The sequence below is a fragment of the Schistocerca serialis genome, chromosome 4 (assembly GCF_023864345.2).
Source record: "Schistocerca serialis cubense isolate TAMUIC-IGC-003099 chromosome 4, iqSchSeri2.2, whole genome shotgun sequence".
Taxonomy (NCBI): domain Eukaryota; kingdom Metazoa; phylum Arthropoda; class Insecta; order Orthoptera; family Acrididae; genus Schistocerca; species Schistocerca serialis.
The window spans coordinates 763,365,468-763,380,853 of record NC_064641.1 but is presented as its reverse complement, the minus strand read 5'-3'; the positions used below and the strand labels follow the sequence as shown (position 1 = coordinate 763,380,853).

At 38.0% G+C, this 15,386-nt stretch overlaps 1 protein-coding gene across 1 annotated transcript in view; it reads left to right on the top strand.

Moving 5' to 3' along the window:
• The window catches only part of LOC126473311 (methyltransferase-like protein 22), a 50,974-nt gene that overhangs the window by 18,310 nt on the left and 17,278 nt on the right, over positions 1–15,386 (top strand). Inside the window, exon 3 of the mRNA XM_050100289.1 lies at positions 578–766. Coding sequence (XP_049956246.1) covers positions 578–766 — 189 coding nt within the window. The remainder of the gene's footprint in view (positions 1–577; positions 767–15,386) is intronic.

Here is a 15,386-nt window from a genome sequence, read left to right as displayed (position 1 = left end):
ATTCTTGTAATACAGCTGTACAAGCAGAGTGTGATCCTGCATTGAGACAGTCATGGTGAACGTCGGAGACACGAAAGGAGGAAAAACTGTGTACCTGGTGTGCTTACACCTACTTCAGTGGGTCATGCACATGACAGGTCTTTTCATTTAGGTATTCTGACACATATTGATCAATTTTCACACTATTTTTTTTTTTTTCTTCTGCCATATGTTTTCCGCCTTCTCCAATAGTATACTGTTGCAATTTGACATCAGTCTGGCCAGTGGTAATATTCATACAGCATTTTGAAAGTTTAAATATAATCAGCCTGTATAGGCAATGGCTGTCGGATAACTGGATTTGTAACAAGACAGTGAAGTCTCTGTTACTTATGACATGGTCTTCTACAACTGAAAATTCAATTCTTAAAAGTTGAAAGAAGAGTGAATGGCAATACACACTAAAATGAGACTAAGAGGATGTAATGGGGTTAAATATAATTAAAATTTGCGTTTACATGCTTTTTTCGTATCCCAATTACATTTATCAGAACTTCTTGGTTTTTCTATCTACAAACTTCCAGTTATGGTTTTGCAGAACAGAAATCATCAACACCATTGGAACTAGTCGGCCTTCAAGTGTGGCGAGGTGCCCTACTGCTGTCTGATTTTCTCCTGCACAATGGCAAAACATTGTTGAGTGGACACACAGTGCTGGAGTTGGGAGCTGGAGCTGGTCTCTCAAGTATTGTGGCGGCCATGTTTGCCCATGAAGTTGTATCTACAGGTATGCTGTTATTAGAAAAGCTTTTAGCACTCTTATTGTTGTGTTATTTAAACCATCATCTATTAATCTGACACTGCACTGTAGATGTAGAATAACATGTAAAGATGCCAACAATCAAGTAGCTGTCTCAGTTGTTTCAACAGGTAATAATAAGCTAAGCTAAAAAAAGTGTATTTTATTTCCTCAAATTTAATTTAATTTTGTGTTTTGTTAAATAATGCTTAATATAACTGAAAATATCTCAGTCATCAAACATAATCATGAAATTCTAATTTCATTGTGGAAATAATTAAAGAAATTGAAAAGGAAAGGAAGTGGAATGGTTAGACAGTTTTTAAGATGGATGTTTAGTATGCAAATATTACTATAAAAGTTTTTATTTTATTGTATTCTCTGAAAATAATTTACATCACACACTGAGAATTTCTTCCACATTCAACCCACTTACCACTATACTTTTTTAAAGTGTCTTTTGACAGCTGGCTACATTCATCCTCCCATTCCTCCCAGACATCTTCATCCATAAGAAACTGGAATCTTTCCACCTTGTGGAAGCAAGACAAAAATCAAAGTAATCAAATTCAGGACACTAAAGAAGATTCCCAAGAAACCTGAAGTTTACTGCAGCTAAATAATCAAAACAAATTTTTGATAAATGTCCCATTGTACGATTATTAAGCGAGCAGCTGTTGGGTCTCTATCTTGAATGGACGGATTCAGCTATCTACATCTACATCCATACTCTGCAAGCTACCTGACAGTGTGTGGCGGAGGGTACCTTGAGTACCACTATCGGTTCTGCCTTCTGTTCCAGTCTCGTATTGTTCATGGAAAGAAGGATTGTCGGTATGCCTCTGTGTGGGCTCTAATCTCTCTGATTTTATCCTCATGGTCTCTTCACAAGATATACGTAGGAGGGAGCAATATACTGCTTGACTCCTCGGTGAAGGTACTTCTATGAAGCGAGGCATTTACCTGTGCTTGGTTGTTAAGAGTCAAGTACTGCACATATAACACAACACTTGTGATGAAGAAATCACATTACATTTGATTGGCGATATAATTGTTCTTTTTATTTTTTTTATTTTTAACGCTGATCAGTGTGAGTGTCTCCACAGCCAAGGGTGGTAATGCACACTAGTGCAGTGATGCTTTACTCAGATGTTCACTAGTGCAAATCCTGTAGCATTTGGCTGGCAGGGAGAACAGTGATGGTAGCATAAAGTTCCTGATCACCAGTTTTTGTGCAATGTCCTGGATACCCTAATCTCTCCACAGTGTCTCATGAAGAGAGGGCATGTGTCACCATTGATTGTGATCCATGTGTCAGAATCTTAAGCTCAGTGGTCTCCTTGGTACAATTCGAGAGGAATAGGCTATGTGCCAGCAGCAGGTTTTGCAAACCCAACAGTAGGGGAGAGTGGGGCACATTGAACCATAAAAAATATTTCTCCATGTTACTCATCCAATAATTTTATTGCAGAGTTGTGATTTACAGATGTTACTGTTTAATCATTCTAGTATCAAATGACCTTATATGATTGCATTGTCATTAATTGTTTTTAGCTGCATGCCTTTGGAGAAAATTTGGTAAATGGTTCATTTGCCCCACATGTGGGGTACAATGAATCACTTTAAACAGGTTCATTGAAAGAACCTATTTAGCATACAGAGTAAGTGTAAATGTATGTTAAATGTAATGTTTACATATATTCCATGTGTGAATCATATAATTAAATCTGTAGGCACACAATCATGTAACTTATTTTGGAATTACCAAACATCAGTGGACTCGAAGCTGATTCCAAAGTTGAAATATGATTTTTGTCTCTTTGTCACACCGTCAGTAGCAGGTCTGGGGAGCACGTGATGTATGTTGCTAGCTGGAACAAAAACTTCATCCTTTACCTGAGGAAAATAACACTTTCCTCCCATTTTTTCACTTTTTCTCAAAAATGATACCTGCTAGCCTCCTGCATCATCCCTCAGTTTCAAAATCTTTCCCACATAGTAAACTGGTGTTTTGTTTTTCAGTTCAAATTTGGTGAAAACGAAATCATCTGTTTCTGGTAATTTGTTCAAGTCTTCAAAGTTGTACTCAGATTCACCAGACACATCCATGTTGGCATCGCTCTCTTCATAATGCGCCTCACTAATGTTGTCATCTGATTCCTGCTAATAAAGCTTCCAGTTGATCTTTTTAGTGGGATGTTTTGTGGCTTGCAACAAATCTTTCTCCGGTGTATCAGTTGCAATTAAGCTTCGTCCTCTCTTACATTTTTTGCTCTTCTTTCTGCTCTTTTCTTTTGGATATCCTCGAATTATTTCAGGAGAAACTCCATTAGGAAAAGCTGTTTGGGTGTTAAGCACTGCAGATGGTCCTGCTTGCTGCAGATCTTGTGAGTGGGTGAAATCGACTGAGGCTTGTCCTGCAGATTGTGCATCCTTGATCTGATGGAGAGAATTAACATCTGAAGTTGTTCTGTTTGCCTCCACCACCCTGACTGTTATTTCGCTGACCATAAAGTCTTCGTCAGTGAAAATGTCTTCATCAGATGGAAATATTCCACATTTCTTGAAATCCGAACATATGTTAGTGGATGTCATTGATCTGTCATGAGCAATTTTGACACGCGCAGCTACATCATAAATAGTGAGAGGAGTGCCTTTCCTGTGTAGGAGTTTTGAATTTAATGTTGAGTAATAAGTTCCCTTGAATGAAGAGAACATTCCTACATCTAGAGGCTGCATTTTGGTTTGAGGTGTGTGGGGATATAGTTAGCATAACCATTCCATTGGCTTTTGCTACATCTATTACCTCAGTTGCAAATTGGCTTTCATGATTGGCTAAAATTAGAAGCACAGGATTGTCTTTGCTACTACTAGATTTGTGGATGAAATGTTTCATGACATCCACAAAAAGTTCGCTATTCATCCAGCCAATCTTTGTTGCTAACCCCAGGGTGCCTGTTGGTGCATTACTTATCATATGTTGTTTAAAATGTACTCAAGGAAATATCATTGCTGGGAGCAGGAAAGTTCCACCTGCACTGATTATGCAACAGGTGGTCACTAAGACACCATGTTCTCCACTAGTAGCTTGAGAAATCTGTTCACTTCCCCTTGTGCCACTACCTTTGGAAGCCTATCTGGTGCAGTTGAGGTACTGGTTTCATCCAGATTGAAAACCCTTGTACCATCAGCGAAAGTAGGGCATCTCTGGTAAAGGTCTTTCAAGTTTTTGAAGAAATTCGAAACAGTATACCGATTAAAAGACGTTGCTCTGGATAAGCTGCAGCCCTCTGGGGTTTGGATACTTAAACTGGGATTTCATTTCATGAACCCATAGAACCAGTCTACACCAGTCATTCCTTCCATCCAGTTCTCAGGACATTTCAGACCGTTTTTCAAAGCCAGCTAAGTGCCTGCATGTTTTAGTGTCAATACCAAAGCATACTCCACTAATTCTTTCTCCTGCTCCACAGAAAATATCTTACAATTGTCATAGTTTGGTGTCAATCTTTCACTGGAACCACATTTAATGTTTTGAACATATCATTGAAGAGTAGGATAAGGTATTGAATGAGATTTAGCTGCTTGGCGAACTGCCATGGCCTTATTAAGAACATCTTGTACAGCTTCTTGCATAACATCGTGGTCAGTTTTACCGCTGTCCGTCTTCCTGCGGTATGAACAAACCATCTTCAAACCTGATAATATAAAACAGGACTCTGGAACATCTGTAATTTAAAAGCCTTAAATACCTACACATATGTTTTTACCCATGCTAAGGAAACAAAGTATAGAGTGCTTGTATTGGAGAATTAAAAGATTCCTGGGGCACAGTGGACCACCCTGGGGCACAATGAACCATGGCTCATTGTGCCCCAGGAGAGCTTGGTTCAATGTGCCCCAACAGTACATATTACAAACAAAGCTCATGTGAGGTTGTGTATGAACATTGTTAATATTTGAAGATCTATATCATTAAAATACAGCATTGATAATGTTACAATGACTTACTTTCTCTAAAATTTGGTGACAAAGGACTGAACAAAATTCAATCAATCTACGTCTCCAAAAATTACTTCACTGTCGCAAAACTAACGTATCACCAGTACAACACCAATGGCGGGAACTAGATCCTGCAGAAAACAAATGGCAGTTGGTAGAGCAGTACTGACAACATACGCACAGAGGAAGAAATAATTTACCACCTTATACTAAAATTATGCTACCTGATTCATTGTGCCCCATGTTTCAGAGTGCCCCACTCTCCCCTACTCTGTAAAAGCACACGTTTCTGTCATTTACACGGCACAGACACACAGTAGAAACTTTGTAGCAGGCTGCTGGAAGGCAATGGTGAGCCATCTTCACTAGGACCTTGCTTAAAATGATGATGCAAGATTCCTGTATCTGCTCCCTTCCCACTCATTCCCTGAGTTGGGGACTGCTTTGACTAACAGTTGCAGCATCATTGTCAAACAAGGATTACGCAAGTACTCATCAGTCCATACAGTGTGCTACACACAATTCTGACAATTCATAAAAGGGTGCATTTCCTTGCTGAATATTTTGGTTTCCTGTGGTGTGCTGCAAGTGAAGAAACAAATGTTCACGATTAGACATGGAGCATGTTTTACTTCCCCTTACTTGTGAAGATAATATTGTGTTAACAACTTGATGCTTATTAGAATAAAAGCCTGCCCTAAGTAATTGAACATATCAATTATTACAACATTATAGATATGTCATTTTGCACCAAGAGAAAGAACCAGCCAAAAAATTCATTTCTGCAATGTAAATCAAACCACCTTTCTGGGGCAGTAAGTGGTGGTCTCATAATGGTGGATGGCTTAGTTACAATGTAGATGTACCTTCTGACTCTGCATACTTGAAGTCCAGGCAATTAACCTACCTGCCCTTACCTGTGATGCACTTGTTCTTACTGTCCACTCCCATATGTGAAACTGATTGAAATTTGCATGAACACATGAATACTCCAGAAAGGGTCAGTGTGCCATTAAACAAAGAGCAAACTAATCTGGTAAAATCAAATATATCTTTGAGGCCCATTTGTCTTCCACTTAAGTTGGTGTACATATGTTACAACATTTAAGCAAAGCTGACCATAGTATTCGTTAGAATTCAGGGTGCTTGCATGACTGAAATTATTTCTGATTGACAAGAAAAACTCTGACCTTCTGAATTAACTATTCACACATTACATTATAATCATTTTACTGCTCTGCCACATGGGATTTAAACACAAACCACCATGATAGTTTTGTGATCTGCCATCAATAACTTAAATGATTTCTTGAAGTCACAAAATATGCTAACCTCACATTTCGACCACACAGCTGTTGGCAATGCAGTATATATTCAAAATTAGTTAATACAAAATGAACAAACACAAAGCTTACGGTGTAACTGTAGAGGTTTGCCATCTACCATAGGTCCAACATCAGCCAAGCCCTGACGTATTCTCTTCTACACAATCGTCTGTCACTCATGATTATAATTTTTTAGGCCACTGTTCTGTTAGACAAACCACTTTATTAATTTTCCTATCAATATTGTAGTGTTCTAAATTGGTTCCTTGAATGAAAACTCTTCACAGGACTATCTGAAATAGTTGGTGAATGATGCAACCAGCAACAAATGATTCTCTCATCACTGTTAGTCTCAAAAAATGTGCTCTTTAGAGGGACTACTTTTCTTTTATCGGTTGTCTGTGCTATGCAGTTGTCCAACTGGTTGTTGCTAAAGGTTGTCTGTGCTCATAAATTGCATTTAACTTTTAGTTTGTGCCCTTAATATTCTTAAGCCAGCTTCCTAAAAACCTTCCATCGCCATGCTCTACTCCCCATCATGATGACTTGGAATCCTTGGATGCTCTATTGTCTCAGCATATGACAATGGTTACCTTTTCAAGTTCTGCCATGAATTCTGATTTCAGTACTTAATTAAAATTGAAATATCTCATGATTCATGACTCTGATCACCATGCTGTTAACACCAAATGTTCTTTAATAAATGACCACATCCATACAATACATCTTTTGTTCCAACCTCTTTCTCCAGTTACTCAAGTCTTATGCTTACAGTAACAAGTACATTGGCAATAAGTGAGGGTAGCAATTGTACATGTTACTGCAACATCTCACCCCAACCCCTTCGGTTTCGAAACTCCCAGGGTTTTGAACAGCAATGCCTGTAACTTCATTTTCTGATCAATCTTCAAATTTTTACCATGAAATTATATACCTTTACAAGTTTCCTACTAATTTCTTAACAGGGAACTTTATCATTTTCACTGTGCCAACAGATTTTAATACAGTAAACCAAAATTTATATGTACAAAAAAAGTTTTACATTCTTATGTAGTAGCCACAAACACAAACATAATAAAATATTCACTGATTTGCCTTAGTAAACCCTCTTTAGGATTTTTATTCTCCATTTTCTCATTTACGCCTTTGGTTACACTCTTTCGTATTCAAATAAAGAGATATGTAAACAGGCAAAACACGGCGCTGTGGTCGGCAGTGCCTGTATGAGGCAACAAGTATCTGGCATAGTTAGATCGGTTATTGCTGCTACATTGGATGGTTATCAAGATTTAAGTGAGTTTTAACATGTTGTTATAGTTGGCACATGAGCGACGGGACACAGCATCTCTAAGGTAGTGATGAAGCAGAGATCTTCCTGTACAACACTTTCACGAATGTACCGCAAATATTAGGAATCCAGTAAAACATCAAATCTCTGACATCGCTGCGGCCAAAAAAAATCCTGCTAAAACGGGACCAGTGTCAACTGAACAGAATTGTTCAACGTGACGGAAATACAACCCTTCCACAGATTGCTGCAGATTTTAATGCTGGGCCATCAACAAGTGTCAGCATGCAAACCATTCAACGAAACTTCATCGATATGGACTTTCGGAGCTGAAGGCCCACTTGTGTACTGTGCAACACAAAGCTGTATGCCTCATCTGTGCCCATCAACACCGACAGTGTACTATTGATGACTGGAAACATGTTGTCTGGTCGGACGAGTTTCGTTTCAACTTGTATTGAGCGGATGGACATGTACAGGTATGGAGACATCCTCATGAATCCATGGACTGTTCAAGCTGCTGGAGGCTCTGTAATGCTGTGGTCCATGTGCAGTTGGAGTGATATGGGACCCCTGATATGTCAAGATATGACGCTGATAGGTGACATGTACGTAGGCATCCTGTCTGATCACCTGCATCCATTCATGCCCATTGTGCATTCCAACGAACTTGGGCAATTCCAGCAGGACAATGCAACACCCCACACATCCAGAATTGCTACAGAGTGGCTCCAGGAACACTCTTCTGAGTTTAAACAGTTTAAATACTTGCACTGGCCACCAAACTCCCCAGACATGAACATTATTGAGCATATCTGGGATGCCTTTCAATGTGCTGTTCAGAAGAGATCTCCACCCCCTTGTATTCTTATGGAGTTACGGGCAGCCCTGCAGTATTCATGGTGTCAGTTCCCTCCAGCACTGCTTCATACATTAGTTGAGTCCATACCACGTCATTTTGCAGCAATTCTACGTGCTCATGGGGGCCCTGCATGATATTAGGAAGGTGTACCAGTTTCTTTGGCTCTTCAGTGTAACTCACAGAATACTACTTTCACACACTTGTATGCTGTTTAGAGACAGATGACGTTAGGTTCTCCATTGGCTCCACTTCCTATGGTAATGAAGGCCCTGGACAGTTCATGGAGAGAGAGCAGAATGCTACTGCTCTCTGCCTTGTAATAATGTCATTCCCTGTCTTGTGTTGCCACAGTCTACTACTCCTATCAAACTTCTTTCTTTCACAACTGTGTATTAGGTTCACAAATTTCAAAAATTGGCATTGCAGTGGTGCCTGAAGGCCACAAATGACCTCTCCACATTCCAAATGTTTGTTTCCACTTTGTTTCTCCGATTGCTTTGCCAATATATCATTGCTGTTGTTTTTGTTGCCACCGTAAAAGCTTTGAAGGCTTTAAATGATCTCTTTACCAACTTTTTACCTGACAGTGAAACATAAATATCAAGTCAAGGACTTTTCCAATGTTCACACAAATAAACACCATAAATCTTTGCCTCTTTAGCTTTAAATCTAGTCCAATGATCATGGCTACTAAGTGTCTTTTACCGATCTCTTTGCTATAAGACTTGTATAATTTTTTACTGTGTCACTCTTGGCTGCTTAGCCTCCGCTTTTCTATCTTAGTATTATTAGTTATGTAAATACCTTCTTAGTGAAGGCTTTGGGCCTTTACTGTAACTTCACTTCCCATCTTAGTTTATTCATCAGTTTTAACACAACATTTTAACTTAAATCTTTCCATATTCTTTCATTTTACGTAATTCCAACCCTATTCATAGCACAGGATCCTTTGGCATTGCTACCATTATCTCTCTTTAGTTTGACCTGTCCTCCTAATTACTCCTCACTTATGCTCATTTAATTGCTTGTGCGTTTTATGTCTTACATTTTTATAGACTCAGCACTCTTCACTGTTTGGCTTACCTTAAGGCTCTATATTAACCAAACACTGTACATTTAAAAAGAAACTAAAAGAAAGAAAACATTAGAGAAAGAAAAGGAAGCTTAAGTGCAGACAGTCACTCCATTGTGAAATTTCTTGAAGACCAGGAACTCACTCACACCTTTTTACATCAGGATAAGGCTTCCTCCACCAAAATCTCTTCTCATATCTCTGACACAAAATTTAGTGGTTTCCACTTCTCCCACAGATTTACTCCTGCTATCAGCCATTTCTTTTCCCTCTACTCTCAACCTTTGCTCATTAATTATTTTACTTCTCTGGTCTCCATCCATTTCTTCTGGATATGTAACATCCAAGGTTCTCCCATCCTTACCCTTTCACTTTACAGAAAGTGTCGCATCCCGGCACAGACTAGCTTTGGATGAAGGTGTGAGCTGCATGGTGCAATCAGGATGTTGATGACAATCGACAATGAGTTACCTGTAATGGAGCGAGAGGAAGCAAGTCCCCTAGGGATCTTAGCGCAAGTGATTTTGGAATGGAGAGGAGAAATTGTTGGCACTGTAGGAAATGAATAAGAATGCCATCACTTAAAGTATTCAGTTTAAGAACAATTTATTTCCCAGTGATTCAACTTCATTCAGAGAGGTGTCTTGCAGTGACTTTATATCTTTACAAATCAATGAACACACCATACCACTCTATTTGATAGTCTTTCCCATCAACTCTTGATTGCTGAGTTCCATATTAGACTGCCAGAGACCAGCACTGCTTGTAACTCATTCCAACAGTACACAGTCGAATACTTTAACCACAATGGGAGACAAGTGCAAGACAGTGCTTGTTCCTTTTGTAGTAATCTAACACAAGGAAAATGTCAACTGTTACTTGTTGAGATTATACGCAATCATTTGCAGTAGGAGACAAGTGTAACGTAGCAGTTGTTACTCTTTATATTCTGACACACAGAAAATATCAATTGTTAAACATTGTTACTTCTAGAGACAAACACTAGAGAACTTTTTCTGTTCTAATAGGCAGAAAACTCAAGATAAGATTATTATATATGCATGTAATATTTTTTTGTGTTATCTGAGTGATCCCTCATTGTCTATAATGTATTGTTTAACAGATTCTTCTTAACTTTCTTTTGAAATAAGTTTATTTAGTGATCTCTTTAATCCTCTTGGGCAATTTATTCAACAGTATTATTCCTTGGTAGAAATACTGTTTTGTGATTTACATCTCATGCTGCTGATGTTTTGTTTGCAAGTATCTTTGTGTGTTCACACCACTTCAACTGAGAAACAACAGTCATTCCCAAAAATTTTGTGTTTATTACACAGTCTCTGGAGGTGACATATGTATTCAGAGGATTTATGCACATGACTGTATTATTTTACACTAATACGAATACCTATTTCTACCCCTTATTTTTTCTGTTCTTTTTGCTTTGTGTATTTCATTTTAAAAAAATTAAAAGAATTATTTTATGGGATATTCTGATCTTGTGAAAGTGTCCATCTGAAGATGGAAGCTTGCCCTTCTGAAACACATCAGTTTTATTGTGGTCGTATGCAGTGGGACAGAAATTTTCTCTTAAACAGTTAAATTAAACTTGTGATCTTGCTTCCATGTAGTCGTGTAAAATTTGATGTTTTGTAATGCTTCAGTAATGGCAGTATTGCCCTAGAACCAGCAATATTTTATATGAGTTAGTTATCTGCTGTTGTAATAATGATTATCAAGCAAAATTATATCTGAAACTGTCAGCCATGAAATTTTCTAAACCATTGGGAGAAAGGAGATGGATTGGAACACTATTAACTACCAGACTGGGAGAAAGGAGATGCGTTTAATGGCCAGTCAACTATTGGATTTATTGCTTACATCAATTACCAACTTTGATAATTTCTTCACATTTATAGGATCAATCACATAGCTGTTATTACGAATATTTTAAGTGCACAGATATTCCATGAAACAACAATAATTTTTAATTTAGTGTTTCTTTGTATGCTCCCATGTTTAACTGGTAAGTTTTACTATAATGAATCCAGCCATTAAAGTTGCAATGTAGATGCTGATTTTATCACGGGAGGTCAAAACATAATGTCACTTTTTTAAATTGTTACATGCATGTAACAATATAAAATATATCCCTACATTCTCTATACACCCTTCCATTTTTAATGTGCTTTTTCCATCAAATGTGCAGTTTCTATGGCTTCTGTTAAAAAGAGCTGTAGATATATTCATATCCAGTTAAGCTCTGGTGTTGCTGCATGTAGCCCCATGTTCTTCTCTAAAACCAAGTCAACAACACTAACAAAACAAAATATCTAGTCCATTTGGAAAATACTCAAGGTTTTGATCTTCAGTTTCCACTAGTTTAGCATACTTTAATCTAGCAGCACATGACCTTGCATTGACCTCCAGGACAAGGCCACTTTAAATCCATTTCTGATGTTTTTTATTGCTATACACTATCTGACCAAAAGCATCCAGACATCTATTAGTGGGCATTAATATGGGGTGTGTTCACCCTTTGCCATTATGATGACTTGCACTCTGCTGTGGGCACTTTTAGTGAGATGTGTCTGAATATCTGTGGAGGAATGGCAGCCCATTCTTCCTCAAGACCCAGAACCAAAGAAGATAGTGATGTTGAACACTGGGGCCTGGAGAAAGATGACATTCTAACTCACCTCAAATTTGTTCCACTGTGTTCAGCTTAGGACTGTTACTGTCCACAGACCACTGTGCCCCAGACACTGCTTTATGACATGTGCATTGTCATGGGGATACAACATTGTCTCTGAACTGTTCCTCTACTGTACCCAGTGCACAGCGCTGTTAAATAGGTTCACATCCTTCTATATTTAACCATTTCCTTAAGTTCAATTAGGGTACTATACCTCAACCACAAAAGACACATCCCTATCATAACACCACCTCCTATGTACTTCACTATTAGCACTACACATGATGCCAGACCCTTCCATCGGATTACCACAGGGTGTAGTGTGATTTGTCACTCAAAGTCACTCATTTCCAGTCATCCACTGTCCAGTAAAGGTTTACTTAGCATTGACTACAGAAATGTGTGGCTAATGAGGAACTGCTCGAATGTTGTATCCTATTCTTCCTATGCACAGTCATTGTGCTAGCTGTATGAGGAGCTGCTCGAATGTTGTATCTCGTTCTTCCTATGCACAGTCATTGTGCTAGCTGAACTGCAGGTAGTGTGTGGTTACTTTTTTTTTTCCAACCGACCTCTGCAATGCCCAAGAGTAGGTACATGAGGTCTACCTGGTCTTAGTTTAGCTGTGTGTGTCCCTGTGGATTCCCACTTCATTATCCCAACACCAACATTTAACTTCAACAGTTTTAGAAGGCTTGAAATGTTTCTGTTGGATCTGTTACTGAGGCAACTTCCAATGATTAGCCCATGTTCAAAATCACTGACTGATCCAGTCTGCTGTTATTGCTTTCTACTAACAACACATACTCCCTCTCTCATGACATGTGGTCTGTTCTGCGATACATAGGGGTGCCCGGATACTTTTGATGGTTTTGTCTTTCCTCCTCCACTTCTTGCTTGATTGTTTTGTTTGACAAGAATATAATGGGAGACCCGTAATTCACTGCTTGGTGTAGTGAATTAGAGAACTATATCTTGGTTGTTATAATCTTGCTGTTATTGGTGAAGCAATACTTAAACTGGGAAGTTCTGACTGCTAACCATAAGGTCCTATACAGTGTGAATATTTCCTTGTGTTATATTTACCTGTAGCTGCCATGATTACTTTTCCACAGGCTGCTGCCCCATTGAAGCCATTTTTTATGTCTTGTATGCATTCTTGATCATAATACGCAGTTAGTTAGGATAAATGACACATCGCCTTATAGTAAGAATACTCCTTAGTGGAAATCAGTTAGAATAATCAATGATCTGGGATAATTTTTTTTAAGATTAGTTTACAAGAGATGGAGTGGTGTGCTGGCCACATGCCCCTCCGTATCTGCATCCAGTGACACCCACGGGCTGAGGATGACACAGCGGCCCGTCGGTACCATTGGGCCTTCATGGCCTATTAGGGAGGAGTTTTTACGAGAGATGACCTGGGGTGACATTTATAATAAACCAAAGCCTAACAGGAAGTTTAATCTATTCTGTGATAAATTCATATCATTATTAGAAAATAGCTTTCCGCATAATCTAATCAGAAAGGACACTAAACAGCCATGTAAAAATTTTTGTGAAAGAAAAAGGGAAATGTGTCTGTTGTAAAAAACGTGTAGAGATCCTGCAGTAGTTGCGCACTACAAAAACTACTCAAAATTACTAAGAAAGCCTGTTAAAAATCAAGGAATATGCACATAATATCAGAAACTAGTAATTGCGACAATAGGCTTAAGGCTATATGGAATGTATTGAAATGAGAGACAGGATAACATCACTAATGAACTGAGTGGAAGGGCTATAAAAGATGAGTCACAGGTAGCAAATATATTGAATAATTATTCCTTACACACAGTAGAAAATATAGGGACAAACAGTTCAAGGGAAAAGTTACACCAGTATGTTGAAAGAGTAACTCTCATTATATTCAGTCATATGAATATATCACCAACTTCTCTCTCTGAAATTAGGAAAATTATACAGTTTCTCAAAAATAAAAGCTCATTTGACTTCCAATAGAGTACTAAAAATTCGTTGCCATTTAATAAGTTTTATCTTAACTATCTAATTGCTCACTCACCCAAGGCATTTTTCCAGAGAGACTGAAATATGCTGTTGTTAAACCCCTCTTTAAGAAAGGTGGTAAGAGAAATGTCAGCAATTACCAGCTGTTTTACTGCTGATGTCATTTTCCAAAATCTTTGAGGTGATGTTTCCTAGAATAGAATCTCACCTTAGTAACAATACTATCCTCAGCAAATCACAGTTTGGGTTTCAGAAGAGTTGCTCTACTGAGAACATCAAGTACGTGTTCACTCACAAAATTTTACAAGCATTAAATAGCAAAGTGGCACCAGTTGTATCTTCTGTGACCTATCTAAGGCATTTGACTGTGTGAATCACAGTAGTCTCCTAGATAAATTGAAGTTTTATGAGATTGATGGTATAGCCAACCAATGGACAATGTCATGTCTAACCATAAGAATGCAGGAATCTCTAGTTAGTAATTCAACCAATATAGTCCAGGGACGTAGTGCTGACTCAGGAAAAATTATCTATGGGGTTCCTTAAGGCTCAGTCTTAGGTCCACTGTTGTTCCTCATATAAGTAAATGATCTTCTGTCTACTATACACCAAGCAGAATTAGTTCTTTTTGCAGCTGAACTAGTACTGTAATTGCTCCAAGCATAATGTACAAAAATAGGAGAGATGATAAACAATGTTCTTAAAAGTAACATTGACTGGTTTTGTGCAAATGGTCTTACCCTAAATTTTAAAAAGACACAACATATTGAGTTCTGCACTTCTAGGGGTACTACGTCAGTGATAAGTGTAACACATGGTGAGGAAATAATAAATAGAGTGGAAACTTCAAAATTCTTAGGTGTCCATATTGATGAAAATTTAAACTGCAAAAAGCACATTTTTGGACTCCTAAAACAACTTAGTTCAGCTACATTTGCACTCAGAATCATTGCAGATGTTGCGAAGAGACAATTCACTGTGAGTTGACATATGTGGATGTTTTCATTCAGTAATTTCATATTGAATAATGTTCTGGGGTAACTTATCTTTAAGAAAGAAAATTTTCATTGCTCAAAAACATACTGTAGGAATAATATGTAGTGATCACCTATGATCATCTGATAGACATCTATTTAAGGAGTTGGGCATTCTTACTACTGCTTCACAGCATATTTATTCTCTCCTGAAGTTTGTTGTAAAAATCCACCACAGTTCTAAAGGAACAATGATGTACATAATTACAACACCAGATGGAAAAATTACATTCATTACTCCATGTTAAGGTTGTGTAAAAGGGGTGTACAATGTTGTAACAAAAATTTTTGATCACTTACCTGATGATATAAAATGCTTGACA